General features: G+C 37.7%; 1 protein-coding gene across 45 annotated transcripts in view; it reads right to left on the bottom strand.

Annotated features, from left to right (window-relative positions):
- MYBPC1 (myosin binding protein C1) overlaps positions 1-19,850 on the bottom strand; it is a 101,360-nt gene that overhangs the window by 35,607 nt on the left and 45,903 nt on the right. For all 45 annotated transcript variants that reach the window (XM_086400978.1, XM_086400979.1, XM_086400988.1 and 42 more), the window contains 8 exons: positions 18,098-18,264; positions 16,444-16,576; positions 14,558-14,682; positions 13,472-13,577; positions 11,504-11,670; positions 6,154-6,316; positions 4,945-5,051; positions 4,482-4,615 (listed from right to left, as the gene is read on the bottom strand). In XM_086400978.1, coding sequence (XP_086257104.1) covers positions 4,482-4,615; positions 4,945-5,051; positions 6,154-6,316; positions 11,504-11,670; positions 13,472-13,577; positions 14,558-14,682; positions 16,444-16,576; positions 18,098-18,264 — 1,102 coding nt within the window. The remainder of the gene's footprint in view (positions 1-4,481; positions 4,616-4,944; positions 5,052-6,153; positions 6,317-11,503; positions 11,671-13,471; positions 13,578-14,557; positions 14,683-16,443; positions 16,577-18,097; positions 18,265-19,850) is intronic.

Genomic DNA, 19,850 nt, shown 5'->3' with positions numbered 1-19,850 from the left:
CCCTGGTCTCTGGAAATCACTGGTCTGTTATTTGCCACTTTAGTTTCCTCTTTTCCAGAATGTCAAATAAATGGAGTCAAACATTTCAAGTGAAGTTTTTTAGATTGATCCATTTTGCTGTATGTCTTATGAGCACATTCCTTTTCATTACTGTGCAGTTTTCCATTGCATATTCCATGTGCAGTTGGTTTATGTATGTACAACTATATCCTTATACAATTGAACTTTTGAGTCATTACCAGGTTTTGACAATTATAAATACATCTATAAACATTCCTGAACAGGGTTTTATGTGGACATGTGTTTCATTTCTTTGGGGAAGATACTTAGGAATAGCTTTGTAGTTGTATGGAAGTATACGCTTAACTTTATATTAAAAAACTATCAAACTCTTTTCCAAACTGGATGTACCATTTTGCATTCTGACCAGCAATGAATGAGACTTTCATTGTTCCATATCCCTGCCATTATTTGGTATTGTCAGGTTTTTTTTAACGGCTTCTTAAAATGGTAGTTTCTTTCACTCAGCATAATTATTTTGAGACTCATCCAAGTTATTGCACTATATCACTAATCCATTTCTTTTTATTACTGAGTATTATTTCCTTGTATGAATTTTATTTATCCATTCAGTCATTGATGGAATCTGCATTTTTCTCAGCTTTTGAATATTACAAATAAGGCTACCATGACTATTTGTACTAGCAGGCTTTTTTGTGTGTGTGTGGCTTATATTGGATTTTTATGGAAAATCCCGAATGAAATTTTTGGCCAAACCAATACATCAATGATTATGTCAACTGTAAATAAAGACAGTTCTACTTGTTCCTTTCCAAAATTTATGTCTTTTACTTTTTTTTCTTGTTTGATTGCCCTGGCTATAACTTTCAGTGCAATGTTGAATAGAAGTGGTAAGAGGGAACATCTTTCTCTTCTTTCTGATCTTAGAGGAAAAGCATTCGGTCTTTTCACCATTATGTAGGATGACAGGATTGCTGTAGGATTTTCAAGGATGTCTTTAATCATGTTGAGGAAGTTCCTTTCATGTTCTTATTTGCTTTTTTACTAGAAATGAGTGTTTAATTTTGTCAAATGTTTTTCTGTGTCTATTGAGATGATCACATTCTTTCCCTGGTTTGTTAATATGGTGAATTATATTTATTTTTAAATGCTAAACCCACCTTTGCATTCCTGGGATAAGCCACCTGTGGATATAACATATTGTTCCTTTTATGTACTTTTGGATTTGATTTGCTAAATTCTGTTTAAAACTATTTTTGTCCTATGTTCAGGAGTGATACTGATTTGTAGTTTTCTCTTTCTGTAATGTCTTTTTCTGGTTTTGCTGTAAGGATAATACTAGCCTTCAAGAATGTGTTGGGAAATATTCCTATCTTCTTTTCTTCAATTTTTTTCTAGAAGTTTATATTAAATTTATATTATTTCTTTATTCAACATTTGGTGGAACTATCCAATAAAGCCATCTACATGTGAAATTTTCTTTGTGAAAGATCTTAAACTACAAATTCCATTTCTTTAATGGATGTGGATGTTTTAATAGGAATGTTTCTTTAATAGGGATGTTCAGTACTGATTTAGTCATATTTCACAAATTCTGATATGTAGTGTGTTCATAAATATTTTCTGGAATAAGAAATGGCAACCTGCTCCAGTACTCTTGCCTGAAAAATTGCATGGACAGAGGAGCCTGGCAAACAGTTAGAAGCAACTCACCACATAAATAATTTCTGATTTTCCTTGTAATTTCTTCTTTGATCCATGAGTTACATTTTTTCTCTTTTTTTTTTTTTAAAGAAGCTACTTAGCTTCTAAATATTTAGAAATATTACAAATATTTCTGTTACTGTTTTCTAATTAATTCCATTGTGGTCAAAGAATATACCTTGCATGACCTGAGTCCTTTTACATTTATTGAGACTTATTTATGGTCTATTTTGGTAAATTTTCCTGTGTGTTTTAAAATAATGCCCATTCTGCTTTGTTTAATGGAGTGTTCTATAAATGTCAACTACATCAAGATGGTGGATAATATTTCTTAAACCTTGTATATCTTCACTGATGGCCTGTCTTCTTGTTCTACCAACTATGGAGAGAAAAGTATTAAAACCTCCAACTTAACCATTTTCCTCTGTGATTCTATCATCTTGGTAGCTGTTTTTTTTATTTGTCCCATTTGTTATTTCTGCCTCTTGTTTTTTTGCCTTCTTTCAGGTTCATTAAATATGGTTCCATGACTCCATTTTATGTTCTGTGTTGGCCTATTAGCTATAACTGTTTGTTTTATTATTTTAGTAGTTCCTTTAGGGTTTATAGTATAGTCTACTTTCATGTGGTATTATAATATTATATGTTTAGCAAAAGAAACTTACAACAGCATACATCCATTTCACTCCCTCTCATCCTTACTTCTGTTTCTCCCTTCCTGGTCTTATGTTTTCATTGTAATAAACTTTACTTACACTAATGTTTAAAGCTCCACAGTGCATAATTATTATTTTTGTTTAAACAACCAATTATCTTTTAAGATTTAAATAGTCAGAAAAAATTCTTAAATGTTTATCCATGTAGGTACCATTTCTGGCGCTCTTAGTTCCTTTGAGAATGCTTTCATCTTGGTATCACTTCCTTTTTTAGTATAATACTTATTTCTTTTGGCTCTGCTGAGTCTTCACTGCTGCTCGAGCTTTTTCTCTGTTTGTGGTGATGGAGGCTACCCGTCAGCTGCAGTGTGTGGACTTCTCACTGCAGTGGCCTCTCTTGTTGTGGAACATGGGTTCTAGGGCGTGGGCCTCAGTAGCTGTGGCGGGTGGGCTTAGTAGCGCTGTGGCATGTGGGATCTTCCCAGATCAGGGATGGAACCCATGTCTTCTGCAATGGCAGGCAGACGCTTTACCACTGGGCCACCAGGAAAGCCCAGTCTCACTTCATTTTGACTTAAGGACTTCTTTAAGCATTCTTATACTGCAAGTCTGCTGGAGATGATTTCTTTCAGCTTTTGCACATCTGAAAATAACTTTATTTTGCCTTTGTTTCTGAAAATTATTTCTACTGAGTATAGAAATCTAGCTGACAGTTTTTTCCCCCTTTAAATGTTGATCCACTGTCTTCTCACTTGCTTGGCTTCCAGAGAGATTAGCTGTCATCCTAGTCTTTGTTCCTACAGATTAAATGTAACCTTTTTCTCTGTTTCCTTTTAAGATTGTTTTCTTAACCACAGGTTTTAAGCAATTTGATTATGACAGTGTAAATTTCTTAATGTTCCTTGTGCTTGGATTTTATTGAACTTCTTGGATCTGAGATTTTATAGTTTTTTTTATCAGTTTGAAAAATTTGGGGCCATTAATTCTTCATATATTTTTATGTCCTACTCTTTGGGGACTCCAATTACACATAGATTTGACTTCTTGAAGTTGTCCCATAGCTTAACAAAGCTCTTTTTTTTTTTCTCTCCAGAAAATAGAAAAGGAGGAAACAGACTCCAACTTCCTTAAACAATGTTTTTGCAGAGCAGCTTTGAGTTCCCTGCAAAATTGAATGCAAATGTACAAAGAGTTCTCATATAATTCCTGTTTCCACACATATACAATCTTTCCCACCACTGACACCCCCACCAGAGTAGGTACATTTGTTACAATGAATGAACCTACACTGATAAAAGGTTATCATTGAAAATCTATTGTTTACATAAACTCTTGGTGTTGTACATTTTATGGGTTTTGAAAAACCTATAATGTCTTATGGGTTATGTGGGTCATAATGTCATGTGGGTCATAATGTCATAATTCAATGTTATAATGACAGGTATCCATAATTATAGTATTATGTAGAATGGTTTTACTACCCCTAAAACATTTAATATAGGAAGCCACAGAATGACACTTGAGCTGGCTCCACTTAACCATTCCAATCTTATTGATTATTCTTACTCACTCTGTCCTGGTCATACTGGCTTTCTTTTTATTCCTCCAGAAGGTCAAGCACATTTTCTATTGTTCTTTGCTCTTGCATTGACATCACCTGGAAATTTCTTTGCTCTTATATTCACATAATGGTTCCCTGTTGTCATTCATAGAGGCTGTAGATGCTCCATGCAGTCACTTACTAATCATATTACCTTGTTTTTTATTTTTAATCTTCATAACACTCATTACTATCCAGAGGGACTTTATTTAATAATTCATTATCTATATCTCTTCCACTCCATTCTCTGATACCCAATTGAAGGAAAGATAGAATCTCATTCATGGCACATAATAACATTCATTTGCATATGTTCACATAGTAGGTAGTCAGAAATATGAAAAGCAAGTGAACAGTTATTGTATTTGCCTAAAAATCAGTGATCTTTATTTGCTAAAGTAACTATATCTTTGCCATACATTTATCTGCTGCCTCCTTTCATCTGACTTACGGAAGGAAGGGAGTAGGGTAGGGGGTGTGTGTGTGTGTGTAGAACAAACCTTATCTGCTCGGCTCCAAAGGGCTTTAGGAGGTGGTTCCCCACTGATGGGAATCTCTAGACGAAGCTTGTTTCCTGCAATTACTGTCACTGTATTGTCAGCATCAAGACCATCCAGGTTGATCTTAGGTGGATCTAGAATATTAAACATGGCCTTTGTTATCAGACATTTATTTCCATGTGATTATAGGGGTTAGGTCTTGTCTAGTGTTAAACATTGGTAATAACCAATATTTTATTTGGTCAAAAAGAATATAAGAGGAATCAAAGCAGTCAGTGCTAGTACCTTGCAAAACTATTTCATTGTTAAGACCTGTTAAGAATCAACTATTAATATTATGCCTAGTGATTAATACCAATTCATGTCATTTTCTTTAAATGTCACATTTTGAATATAATTCCAAGGTAAGCAAAACCAGAAAAACAAGAATACAACTCTGAAATGATTTCTTTTATCTACTCACCAACAACATGAACTTTGGCAGGCAAAGTAACAGAATAGGCATCTGGTGTGAATACATAATCACCTTCGTCCTCAACGAGAGCATTGGCTATTACTAATTTGTGGATTCTAAGGAAATGAAAAAACATGGTCCTAAGACTGTGCAAAGATTTAGACTGTATAAGACTCAAACTGAGGAGACACATGATTTTATCTTAACTTGCTTAGTGCAGCCTGCAGAGAGAGTGAGAATAATGTGAATACTTAATTAGCCTATTTTTTGATCCACATTCAGTATTTATTTTGGGCTATATGGAACCATCTCTACAAATACAGCCTGTTTACTATGCAAGAATCTCTTCTGCCTTTTAAAAATCTCATAGCTTAAAAAAAGAATAGAAGATAACACCTCACTGATGCCACTCTTTAAGATTCAAGAAATTACCAAGAATAACCTTGACTTTGGTTTTTTATGCAAACCTAAGAGCAATAGTCCTTAAAAAAAAAATTGAGGCATAGTTGATATACAGTATTCTATGTTTCAGATATAAAACTTGGTGATTCACAATTTTAAAGGTTTTACTCCATTGATGGTTATTTAAAAATATTGGCATAAGAACAGTAGTTCTTAACTTCATTGGCATCGTGCACCAGTGAATATCTGATGGACACAATGGCACCTCAATCTGGAGAAAAACAAGTATTTTTGTACACAGAGAATCTGCTTACAATTTCAGAGGATTTGGGGGGGGGGGGCCCTGAAGTTCATGGGCCTCCTAAGAATCCATGGATCCAAGTTTAAGAACTCCTAGACTTGCCCTGCATCTTTGCTAGAATCTAGGATATTAAGCAACCTCCTCTCTAGCGGGGGAGAAAAAAATGTGGAAGGATCATGTGACATTTATTAGTTAGGGACAGTGGATCCAATCTGACCAGTTCCTCAACTCGAATTCAGTATCATTCTGCTAAGTTCATGTTTATATAGGAAGACTCAATCAATGGATTCCAAAATAATAGCACCTCACTGAAAGGCGCAGGTACCAGGTCACAAGTATGACATGATGTACGGCAGAGAAATCACCTATTGCTGCTATTTGGAAGCAAAACACCAGAAATAGATACTCTCCTTATGACTACTCTCCAAACATCCTTACCAATCATCTAATTTAGGAAGTAGAAGAAGCCAATACGGCGACCAGCCCTCACTCAGGGATTGCTCTGGCTTGTTTACCTTCCTTTGTGAACAATCTTTAGATGGTCAGTCTCCTGAACAGGTAGGCCATTTTTAGTCCATTTTCCTGTTATGTTCTCAGATACTTCACACTTCAAGCAGATTTCCTTTCCAAGGTTTACAGTCTGATCAGTCAGAGGTGTCAATATCTTCAGGGGTTTTACTGCAGAAATAATAGATAGTTATAAGTGCCAAATCCAAATTTCAGACAGGCCAAGATGGTGTCATTTCACAATGCTACTGTTTCACTATAATGCTTGTTTTGAAAATGAGCATTTGTTCCAATGCAACTGAAATATTCCAAGACAATTAGAGCATAACATACATTTCATGTTTGATTATCCATGATTTTATTCATGAGAGAGACTAGAAAAATTCAGAAAACTGCACCCAGTTCAACTGAGCCAGGCGGGACTGTGTAGAACACACACGTACACCTGAAATATCGACCAGTTACTTTAGTTCACCCTGTTAAATGCACCACAGCCATGCACATCTGAGACTACAACTCTCCCAATTTCAAATAACCTCCTTCCACTGCTTCCAATAGATCACAAGCTGCAATATTTTTAACCCCATTTTCACAAGCAAATTTCAGGTCTTTTTCAAGGTAAAGTGTTATACCTATTGCAGTATTTACTAGACATGTATAAAACTATGCCACTGATCTTTTTATTAGGTTCTTATCATTTTATTTTATTTTATTTTTTTTGGCTGCGCAATGCAGCATGTAGGTATTTGGCTCCTAGATCAGGGATTGAACTTGTGCCCCCTGCATTTGACATAGGAAGTCTTAACCACTGGACCATCAGGGAAGTCCCTCATTTCACTTTTTAAAAACTGGGTCCCTGAAAAAATTACTGAGTGTTGTGTCTTTAACCCACATTCCCCATTGGCCCTATGATTTTCACTGTATGACTCCGTACAGCAGAGTAATTTTTTAAAATGCATATGTTAATGTTATAGCAGGACTAACTATAATTGCTTAAAGGAATGCAAATATCAGTAAGGATCTGCCTATGGTTGAAAAAACTTTTTTGATATTACACTATAATGGCCATTATTCCACAAAACATAAGGAGTGTACTGCGATTACTTCCAAATAATTCAATGGTCATATGAATTGCAACTGGACTAAGAAATAAGGAACAGGATTTTGCTCTCCACCTATTACAGATCTTCTTGTGAAGTTTGCTATTCTAATTTTCATGGCTAACTGGAAGGCACAGGCTCTGCCATTAAGAACGTAGTACCATCATGGGGCATTTGAGGAAGGCCATGAATTCTCTCACACCTCTGAAGCCTATCAGCAAATTAGCTCTTTCAGTCTTCTCAATTGAGGCCCACTAGCTTGAGGAACTTCTCAACCCAAATGTAATTATAGAATGTTGAATATTTATTGAATAGATAGCAAATTCACCCAGGGATTAAGCAAACAGGATATCAGGATTTGATATCATATCTAAGTATTTATCATCTATTTATATGGTTTTGGGATTAAAATATTTCTTAACCATTTGGGTAACTTCTTTGGCAGGTGATTTTTATACTTCCTTCTAAATCAGTTCAGTTCAGTCGCTCAGTCGTGTCCGACTCTTTGCAACCCCATGGACCACAGCACACCAGGCCTCCTGTCCATCACCAACTCCGGGAGCTTACTCAGATTCATGTCCATTGAGTCAGTGATGCCATCCAACCATCTCATCCTTTGCCGTCCCCTTCTCCTCCTGCCTTCAATCTTTCCCAGCACCAGGGTCTTTTCAAATGAGTCAGTTCTTCACATCAGGTGGCCAAAGTATTGGAGTTTCAGGTTCAACATCAGTCCTTCCAATGAATATTCAGGACTGATTTCCTTTAGGATGGACTGGTTGGATCTCCTTGCAGTCCAAGGGACTCTCAAGAGTCTTCTCCAACACCACAGTTCAAAAGCATCAATTCTTTGGTGCTCAGCTTTCTTTATAGTCCAACTCTCACATCCATACGTGACTACTGGAAAAACCATAGCTTTGACTAGACAGACCTTTCTTGGCAAAATAATGTCTCTGCTTTCTAATATGTTGTCTAGGTTGGTCATAGCTTTTCTTCCAAGGAGCAAGTGTCTTTTAATTTCATGGCTGCAGTCACCATCTGCAGTGATTTTGGAGCCCTCCAAAATAAAGTCTGTCACTGTTTCCAATGTTTCCCCATCTATTTGCCATGAAGTGATGGGACATGGCTTTGGGTGAAATCTGGGAGTTGGTGATGGACAGGGAGGCCTGGCGTGCTGCAGTTCATGGGGTCGCAAAGAGTCAGACACTACTGAGCGACTGAACTGAACTGAACTGATGGGAGCAGATGCCATGATCTCAGTTTTCTGAATGTTGAGTTTTAAGCCAACTTATTCACTCTCCTCTTTCACTTTCATCAAGAGGCTCTTTGGTTCTTCTTCGCTTTCTGCCATAAGGGTGGTGTCATCTTCATATCTGAGGTTATTGATATTCCTCCTGGCAATCTTGATTCCAGCTTGTGATTCATCCAGTCCAGCATTTCTCATGATGTAATCTGCATGTAAGTTAAATAAGCAGGGTGACAATATAAAGCCATGATGTACTCCTTTCCCAATTTGGAACCAGTCTGTTGTTCTATGTCCAGTTCTAACTGTTGCTTCTTGACCTGCATACAGATTTCTCAGGAGGCAGGTCAGGTGGACTGGTATTTCCATCTCTTGAATAATTTTCCAGCGTTTGTTGTGACTCACACAGTCAAAGGCTTTGGCATAGTCAATAAAGCAGAAATAGATGTTTTTCTGGAACACTCTTGCTTTTTCAATGATCCGGCAGATGTTGGCAATTTGATCCCTGGTTCCTCTGTTTTTTCTAAATCCAGCTTGAACATCTAGAACTTCATGGTCCACGTACTGTTGAAGCCTGGCTTGGAGAATTTTGAGCATTACATTGCTAGCGTGTGGGATGAGTGAAACTGTGCAGTAGCTTGAGCATTCTTTGGCATTGCCTTTCTTTGGGATTAGAATGAAAACTAATGAAAATGTCCACAGGACATTTTCCAGTCCTGTGGCCACTGCTGAGTTTTCCAAATTTGCTGGCATATTGAGTGCAGCACTTGCACAGCATTATCTTTTCAGTTCAGTTCAGTTGCTCAGTCGTGTCCGACTCTTTGCAACCCCATGAATCGCAGCATGCCAGGCCACCCTGTCCATCACCAACTCCCGGAGTTCACTCAGACTCACATCCATCGAGTCAGTGATGCCATCCAGCCATCTCATCCTCTGTCATCCCCTTCTCCTCCTGCCCCCAATCCCTCCCAGCATCAGAGTCTTTTCCAATGAGTCAACTCTTCACATGAGGTGGCCAAAGTACTGGAGTTTCAGCTTTAGCATCATTCCTTCCAAAGAAATCCCAGGGCTGATCTCCTTCAGAATGGACTGGTTGGATCTCCTTGCAGTCCAAGGGACTCTCAAGAGTCTTCTCCAACACCACAGTTCAAAAGCATCAATTCTTCGGTGCTCAGCCTTCTTCACAGTCAACTCTCACATCCATACATGACCACAGGAAAAGCCATAGCCTTGACTAGACGGACCTTTGTTGGCAAAGTAATGTCTCTGCTTTTGAATATGCTATCTAGGTTGGTCATAACTTTCCTTCCAAGGAGTAAGCGTCTTTTAATTTCATGGCTGCAGTCACCATCTGAAGTGATTTTGGAGCCCAAAAAAATAAAGTCTGACACTGTTTCCACAGTTTCCCCATCTATTTCCCATGAAGTGATGGGACCAGATACCCTTGAGCTTTAAGCCAACTTTTTCACTCTCCACTTTCACTTTCATCAAGAGGCTTTTTAGTTCCTCTTCACTTTCTGCCATAAGGGTGGTGTCATCTGCATATCTGAGGTTATTGATATTTCTCCCGGCAATCTTGATTCCAGCTTGTGTTTCTTCCAGTCCAGCATTTCTCATGATGTACTCTGCATATAAGTTAAATAAGCAGGGTGACAATATACAGCCTTGACGTACTCCTTTTCCTGTTTGGAACCAGTCTGTTGTTCCATGTCCAGTTCTAACTGTTGCTTCCTGATCTGCATATAGATTTCTCAAAAGGCATATCAGATGGTCTGGTATTCCCATCTCTTTCAGAATTTTCCACAGTTTTTTGTGATCCACACAGTGGAAGGCTTTGGCATAGTCAATAAAGCAGAAATAGATGTTTTTATGGAATTCTCTTGCTTTTTCTATGATCCAGTGGACGTTGGCAATTTGATCTCTGGTTCCTCTGCCTTTTCTAAAACCAGCTTGAACATCAGGAAGTTCACGGTTCATGTATTGCTGAAGCCTGGCTTGGAGAATTTTGAGCACTACTTTACTAGCATGTGAGATGAGTGCAACTGTGCAGTAGTTTGAGCATTCTTTGGCATTGCCTTTCTTTGGGATTGGAATGAAAACTGACCTTTTCCAGTCCTGTGGCCACTGCTGAGTTTTCCAAATTTGCTGGCATATTGAGTGCAGCACTTTCACAGCATCATCTTTCAGGATATGAAAGAGCTCAACTGGAATTCCATCACCTCCACTAGCTTTGTTTGTAGTGATGCTTTCTAAGGCCCACTTGACTTTACATTCTAGGATGTCTGGCTCCAGGTCAGTGATCACACCATCGTGATTATCAGCAGTAGATATAACGGTCATCTGAGTTAAATTCACCCATTCCAGTCCATTTTAGTTCACTGATTCCTAAAATGTTGATGTTCACTCTTGCCATCTCCTGTTTGAGCACTTCTAATTTGCCTTGATTCATGGACCTAACATTCCAGGTTCCTATGCAACACTGCTCTTTACAACATTGGACTTTACTTCCATCACCTCAACTTCCAACATCCACAACTAGGTGTTTTTGCTTTGGCTGTATCTCTTCATTCTTTCTGGAGTTATTTCTCCACTGATTTCCAGTAGCATATTGGGCACCTACTGACCTGGGGAGTTCATCTTTCAGTGTCCTATCTTTTTGCCTTTTCATACTGTTCATGAGGTTCTCAAGGCAGGAATACTGAAGTGGTTTGCCATTCCCTTCTCCAGTGCACCACGTTTTTCAGAACTCTCCAGCCATGCCATGTAGGGCCACCCAAGACAGACGGGTCATGGTGGAGAGATCCTTCTCAATACTGGTACTCTATTAAACTGAGTAGTAAGTTCTTAGAGACTCTGATTGATACGATATAGACACTCAGCTAGAATGGAATCTAATTTTACACATATAAAATTGTCACAGGTCGAAGTCAAACAGATTGAAACTTTTCTAAAACTGAATTAACAAACACAACACACTAGTAAAACAACTTGGGAGATATACAAGGAAGTCTTACTTACAGTCCACACTAAGTTTAGCAGATGACTGTCCTCCTGTTGTCATTACAGAATATTCTGCAGAATCAGCCTTTGTTGCTCCATCTATGATCAAAATGTGCTTTTTGCCTTCAACTCTAATGTGGTATCTTGATTTTGGACCAGGGATGATTTCCTCACCATTCTTAAACCTGAGATAAATAGATGATTTTTGTAGAAAGTTTTATAAAAAATGCTTCAAGTCACCAACACTCAAGAACTGCTTGTTGAATTAAAGAATGTATGGATCAGTCTCTATCAATAGATGAATACTGTAACAAGTATTATCTGAAAATTACATTAAAAAAACAAAATCCCATTCCTTTCACTTAAGATCAATTAGATAAAGATGCTGCTGCTGCTGCTAAGTCACTTCAGTTGTGTCCGACTCTGTGCGACCCCATAGACAGCAGCCCACTAGGCTCCTCTGTCCCTGGGATTCTCCAGGCAAGAATACTGGAGTGGGTTGCCATTTCTTTCTCCAATGCATGAAAGTGAAAAGTGAAAATGAAGTCTCTCAGTCATCCCCGACTCTTAGCGACACCAAGGACTGCAGCCTACCAGGCTCATGGAAAATCCCGTCCATGGGATTTTCCAGGCAAGAGTACTGGAGTGGGGTGCCATTGCCTTCTCCGATGCTAAGAGTGGATATTACCTATGTTTGGGCTCTTGGTGCACACTACTAAGAATAGCATTTTGATACATTTTAAAGATAGCTATGATTCTAGGTTACAATGAACAATCTATTCTAAACCAAATTGCTAGCAATTCCTACTGCAGAACTTACTCTGTCTCTCAATTAAGATTTTAAGATTCCAGATCTTCTAGTCTTTAACTCTGAGGTTACTCCCAGTGAACTGGAGAAAACACATCCCATCTGACCCCCAAAATACCCTTTTTATTTTTAAGAAATGTTCAAGTAATTTGGTGATTCTCAGTCTAAAATATCTTTCTGAGATACTGTGACAATAAAACGACTAGGAGTAACATAAAAAAAGTATTCAGTTCAGTTCAGTTGCTCAGTCGTGTCTGACTCTTTGCGACCCCATGAACTGCAGCATGCCAGGCCTCCCTGTCCATCACCAACTCCTGGAGTTCACTCAGACTCATGTCCATCAAGTCAGTGATGCCATCCAGCCATCTCATCCTCTGTTGTCCCCTTCTCCTCCTGCCCCCAACCCCTCCCTGCATCAGTCTTTTCCAATGAGTCAACTCTTTGCATGAGGTGGCCAAAGGATTGGAGTTTCAGCCTTAGCATCAGTCCTTCCAATGAACACCCAGGACTGATCTTTAGAATGGACTGGTTGGATCTCCTTGCAGTCCAAGGGACTCTCAAGAGTCTTCTCCAACACCACAGTTCAAAAGCATCAATTCTTCTGCACTCAGCTTTCTTCACAGTCCAACTCTCACATCCATACGTGACCACTGGAAAAACCATAGCCTTGACTAGACAGGCCTTTGTTGGCAAAGTAATGTCTCTGCTTTTGAATATGCTATCTAGGTTGGTCATAACTTTCCTTCCAAGGAGTAAGCGTCTTTTAATTTCATGGCTGCAGTCACCATCTGCAGTGATTTTGGAGCCCCAAAAAATAAAGTCTGACACTGTTTCCCCATCTATTCCATATAACTTGCCATCATGGTATAGTGAGAGCATGCATTGGAAAGAGCACCCATGGGCTTTGGAGTCAAATAGACATGAGGAACCTTGAAACATTCATTTACTAGTAAGTGTCTAATTCCCTATATCCTTATCAATATAGATATCTGGATCTTTTTTTTTCAGTCTCACAGGTGAAAAAAGCCAATATCTTAGGATAGTTTTAGTTACATTTCTACTAACACAAATGAGGTTGATATCCTTTTCATATGTATAAAAGCAATTTCCTATTCTCCAAAGTATGAAGGCACTTTTTTGTTTATTAAAAATGGACAGACCTCAGGATATCTATTTACCATTTTACATTGGCATCATCTTCAGACACTTCACATTCTAATTCCACTCTCTCCCCACAATAAGCTTTTGTATCTTCCAGCTGTTTGGTCACCATAACTGGAGGCTCTATTGTGGAAAAAAAAAAGAAGAAGAAAATCAGAAGCATTAAATGCCCCCAAATCTGCTCATGACCCTGGGTTTGTTCACAGATGAAAAACCAACAGTAAGAAAGTGTGGTTGATCACAGAGTGATGGTTAGATGGTGGTAGTTAGAAGGTGGATTTTTTAATGATTTTTCATGGCAAAATAAACAGTTGGCAGCCTTGGGTAAGTTTCACATAATTTCCCAAGAACTCTTCAAATCAAATAAATGATTGCTTTAGAGAGCAGACAAATTATATCAAATAATCTTCTTTGGGCAAATAAGAAGGCAGAAGATGACATTTCTGAGGAAGGAAAATAAATAACACTAAAATTCTCTACTTATTGTTTTAGACAGATGATAGAGATTACAGAATTGTCTCTACTTTTTTTTTTAATTGAAGTATAGTTGATGTGCAAGATTACAAAGCTGTCAGCCACAGGTCCTCATATAGGAAATAATTGCTTCATGGCTTCATTGACACACACCCTCCAGCTCTTTTCACTAGTAAATGATGGTCTTCAGCAATCTCAGTGCCAACCACTGATGACTTTACTAACAAAGCTGTTTCAAGGGAAATCGATTTGTGATGAGCTGAATGTGTGAAATGGTTATCCAGTAGACTTTGTTGGGTTTCAAAAGCTATCACTAGAGCGATTAAATTGCAAAATACTGCTTACATGAGCCGAAACTACAAGGCATTTTTACTCAACAGTTTTTTTCTCCTGTCAGCTTTTCTAGTTGTCAACAAACCTGAAGATTAATTAGGATACTCAATAAACACCAGGACAAAGATGCTTCAATCCACAGCCAATCTAACGCTCAAGCTAAATCATCTCGAGAGGGACTACTATCTCTGCTCTGGAGCTCAAGAGCTCACTTCACCATTTTCATTTTTGATTATTACCCCTGAGAGAAGGAGAGCCATTGGCTCTTAATGGTTATGTAAGAGATTTCACTTTACCTCTCACAAAGAGCTCAGTGGAACATTTCTCATCACCAGCTGTCACATAATACTCCGAATCATCTGTTAGTACACAGTTATTGATAAACATGATTCTTTCACATCCTTTATGTTCAAAGATGTATCTGTTTTAAATAGGAGGAAGATAAACAGAGTCCATGAACCCAATTTTATTCTTTTCTTTATTGCCAGCAAATTTGGCTTATAATTCCATAATATCTGAAAGTCAGAAATAGTCATTTAGATCTACAATTTATTATCCATATCTTACATAGTTTAATAAATATTAAACAGGAAGCCAATTTCTATCTTTATAACACATAATGTAATACATATGCATATTTGCATATAATATTTGTCACTATTTTCTTTTATATATGATTTTTGGACTTCCCAGGTGGCACTAGTAGTAAAGAACACGCTTGACAATGCAGAAGACATAAGAGATGCGGAATCGATTCTTGCGGTGGGAAAATCCCCTGGAGAGGAGAATGGCAACTCACTCCAGTATTCTTGCCTGGAGAATTCCATGGACAGAAGAACCTGACAGGCTACAGTCTATAGGGTCGCAAAAAGTCAGACACGACTGAAGCAACCTAGCACACATATTTTTTATTCCAAACATAAAATCAGTACTCACATATTTACCAATGAACAATTTTTAACCTATTGTTGGAAAATACGGTAGGCTAAGATTTTTAACTCTTTACATTTTTTAAAGTGATCAATTCATCTACTCTATTGTGGGAGAGAAAGTTTATATTTTTCATTGATTTATTGAATTCACTCCTTGCTATCCCAGTGACATTTTATTGGGTGAATAAATGATTACACAATTTAAGCAATAATATGAATTTAATCATTAATATAGATGGTAATTCTATACAATGTGATATTATCTTAAATGAGCTTAAGAACTAGTATTATCATATATATCATAATTATCATCTACTGAAAAAGACCTTAAGTGGAAACAAAAACCTGAAATCCAGAAGACCGCATAATTTGATTATCTGTGATCTAGATTATGGATGGGTATATTAGGGCATTATAAGAGATGAAAGAAAAAGTTCTTACTTGGGAAATTCTCAAAGACTTCAAGAACAAAACACTAATAAACATTTTTCGAGATAAAAATAACCAAGTAAAATTATGTTTTTGGTAAATTCAGGCTGCCTGCAAGAGACTTTTACCAGATATAAACATTATTATCACAAAGTCACTCTGAGAGCAGGATCACATTAAGAAATTGGAAACTACCTAATTGTTCCACAGAAGTGACGATTTTCAGGATTAAAGCCCTTTATAAATATGCACACGTTTCCTGTTCACTTGAAAAAATATATTGGAGTTGAAAATCTTTCAGACTGAGAAGGATCTCTGTAATGTAGTTTCCTAATAGCCTAGCAATACCATCAGATATCAGGGATTAGCTTGTTTCCTTCATTTGGGAAAAGGGTCAAAAAACAATAAAACATAGGCTTTAGATGCTATTCTGGAAGAACAGAAGTTATCTACTTATAAGGTGTGATTCCCATTACAAGCTGGTATATCAAATACATATTTCAATTTTTCTCAAAAATTTCTTTAAAATTGGGTGAAGTTTGGCAATGCTCTGAAGTAATCACATATAACCTACAATGACACAAAATAATAATTACAAGTACTTGAAATAGTTTATATATAATTAAAACATAAGGCAAGGTTTAATTTATATAGCACCATACTTCAATGGTTCCAAAATACATAAAAAGTTTTTGCTGTCCCCTCATATGATTTTGCATCATACGAATATAAAACTAAAAGTGCTTTCAGGCATAGAAAATCAAGTCAAATTACTCTTTGATTTATACAGTTACTACTGATTATTTGCAAGTTTGACTTACTTTGTGCTGGGTCGAATTTCTTGACCATTTTTATACCATTTCACCTCCAATTTTGGATCTGCCAGTTCCACGACAAATCTTACCCTGCCTCCTTTATCAACCTGATATGCAGGATCAAGAATTCTTGCAAAAGCTAGTAGAGAGAAGATACAAAACTAAGTTAATATGTATATGCATATGATATGAATTTAAATAGTCAATCCGAAAACCTAAAACTGAATAAATTGATACAAAAAGAAGAAATAGGAAACTTTCGAATTATCCCTCATATTTTAGAAATCTGCATCAATTTATAAATAATAAGATGGTTTAAAAATTTTAGGAGAGTCCATATGCTTTTGGAAGAAACATAAGTAAAGAATTATTGAAGAGGCTTTAAAAATGATTGTCTTCATTCTTTGGGCAATGTATAATATAAAATATCCAAATGAAATTTGAACTTGAAGGACATGCTTATTCTCCTAAAATGATTATTTTTAGTTTCATTGGTATTATCTGTGTACATCTATCTTACAGACAGTTTTTTTAATCAAAGAATTTATGAGATACTTCCAATGACTCATGAGCTTAAATGGAATGTCTTCGACTGATGGAAACAGTAAGCTTATCACAGTTTTTGTATTGTGGAAACCTGCGCAAATATTGACATGCTTAAACATTAGGGTTACCTTAGCAGGTGTGGGACATGAATTCCCCATGATGCATCAAATGGGTGGAAGAATGTAACAGTAAAACAAACACAGAATCTACTCTACCTAAATAAGAATCAGGAATCTGAGAGTGACGGAGAGATGCAGCGGATGGACAAAGGGGCTGCTGAGAAATTCCCAGTAACACAAGAATATTTAATACTCCATTATATACTGTGTCGGAGAAGGCAGTGGCACCTCACTCCAGTACTCTTGCCTGGAAAATCCCACGGACGGAGGAGCCTGGTAGGCTGCAGTCCATGGGGTCGCCAAGAGTTGGACACGACTGAGCGACTTCACTTTCCCTTTTCACTTTCATGCACTGGAGAAGGAAATGGCAACCCACTCCAGTGTTCTTGCCTGGAGAATCCCAGGGACGGGGGAGCCTGGTGGGCTGCCTTCTATGGGGTCGCACAGAGTCGGACACGACTGAAGCGACTTAGCAGCAGCATACATTGTGTCACTGTAATGTACTTTTGTTACTTTAAACCTTCAGCAGCTGTCCACTACCTACTTTGCTGGAGATGTGCGGGGCAGTGAACTATTTCACCCGAAGCCAAGTTAACGAAGAGAAGCGTAACCCCTGCAAATTCCACTACAGCTAGGCAGACCTATAAACCCATTACGAAATAGGGAGGATTATCGTCTCCCCTCGGAGAAGGCAATGGCACCCCACTCCAGTACTCTTGCCTGGAAAACCTCATGGACGGAGGAGCCTGGTGGGCTGCAGTCCATGGGGTCGCTAAGAGTCGGACACGACTGAGAGACTTCACTTTCACTTTTCACTTTCGTGCATTGGAGAAGGAAATGGCAACCCACTCCAGTGTTCTTTCCTGAAGCCCAGGGACGGGGGAGCCTGGTGGGCTGCCGTCTATGGGGTCACACAGAGTCGGACACGACTGAAGTGACTTAGCATAGCATAGAATAGCATATAGTCTCCCCTAGGAGTGCTCAGACGTCCTCACCTGCACTCTTCTTTTCCACTCTGCGCATGCGCTTGAGCCGCCTGAGCATACCACGCAGGTCAGTGATACCGTACTGGAAGGCGATTTTCTCGTACTCGCTGGGTTTCGCATTCTTCAGCAGCTCCCACACGTCTACCTCGGGTTGTTCCTCCTGGGGCTTCACCTCCCTAAACGGGGAGAACCAATGCCTGGTTTAATAGCTGCCCACTGGCCTTTAAAGACCAGGAAAGTCGAGTATGGTACCGATTTTTTGGTTCAGCGCTAAAAGCTCTGTTTAAAGCCTGAGTACTTAAATAGCCGAGGAGAAAGTCTACTTCGCATGAAGTTTCAGTGCAACTTCTGGATAGTCAAAGGTTAGATCCGTGCACTTTCATTAACGCTCTCGTTTTTCTAGTTAAAAACACAGTATTAAGGAGATAAAAGGATTTCAGGAACTATCCTTACGCTATTTTTACTTATTTTAAACCTGAAAATCCAAATAAGAGATGAGATTTTGAGAAACTTAAAATATCAGTTTTCATCTAGGATTTAGATATTGAAATAAGGTTTAAGAACCAGAAGATTTTAGGTGTTGGTCCATGAAAGAATAATGCTCTCTGCCTTCATTGGTGTGCGTACCCTAACTCTGCATGGAGACGGTACAAATAACAGTATTTCAAATCTTCAGATTTTGCAAATAGCATTTTCCCTACCATGTTAGTAAATGTGTACATTAACCATTTTTTGCTGTTTTTTAATACAAAAAATATTTGAAACTGTGACAGCATTTGTTCTTTGTTTCTGTTTTGTTTTTTTTTTTTTGGTTTGGTTGTTTTTCATATGACTTTTGTGTATACATATTATTTTAAAGAGAAAACTTTATTTTCTAAATTGTCAGAATGAAAAGAATGAGACTCAAAATTCTCTCGTATTTCATCTTAAAGTACTGTCCAGAACTTTTTTGGAAGCAGTTTGGGTACAAACTGCTTTGAATCATGAAAATATAAATGTGAAACTATAAAGCAAGTCATAAAGGGGTCCATGAACAAGCTGATAGTAACTTAGTGTGATTATCAAAATCATGACTCTAAATTTTGACCACTGGCAAAAGAAAGTATAGAACATATAAAGAACATATATAACTACTGTATACACACACATACATAGGATTTAAAGTACATACACTTATCTGTATTTTAAAACCTAAAAGTGAAACAAAATTCAGGAATAAACACTCTTCAGGGAAAGAGCCTTAGTTGCAAATGCTAAATATAATATAAATTGATTTCCTTAACTAGCTAAGAAGTTCTAATTCTGTTTAAGTTTAGTTGACTGTTTTTATGGACTAAGGTTAAACTGGAAATATTTTAGTGACTACTTACTGTGAATAATGCTGGTTTGGGTATGATTTTTCCAGGAAAACTGGTCAACACATCTTAAACATCAGTGTGAAAACAGATGCATACTATCATGATAGCAAATAATGAGTTACATATGTTTGTACTGTCATATTAATTATACCCATTTCAGAATTTCTTGAGGAAATACTGGGTTACAATCATAGGGAAGGGTAGGAGAATGTAAACATAACTTAGAGTTTAGGGTGGCGTTAGGCAAGGATGGCTTCTGCATATCTAATTTCCGTTGTCATGTAAGTCTTTTGCCCAATAAATGATGTTGAGGCACATCTGGATAATGGAAGAAAGTGAAAGGTCATTGGTCCCTCAACGACCTTTGTGGAAAGGACTAGAAACACCATTAGGAAAATGTGCTT

Source organism: Bos grunniens, chromosome 5, assembly GCF_055505025.1.
Source record: "Bos grunniens cultivar Pamir isolate PY7600 chromosome 5, Bosgru_T2T1.0, whole genome shotgun sequence".
NCBI classification, from domain to species: domain Eukaryota; kingdom Metazoa; phylum Chordata; class Mammalia; order Artiodactyla; family Bovidae; genus Bos; species Bos grunniens.
Note: the sequence above shows the minus strand (reverse complement) of the source record. Positions and strands in the feature narration are given on the sequence as shown.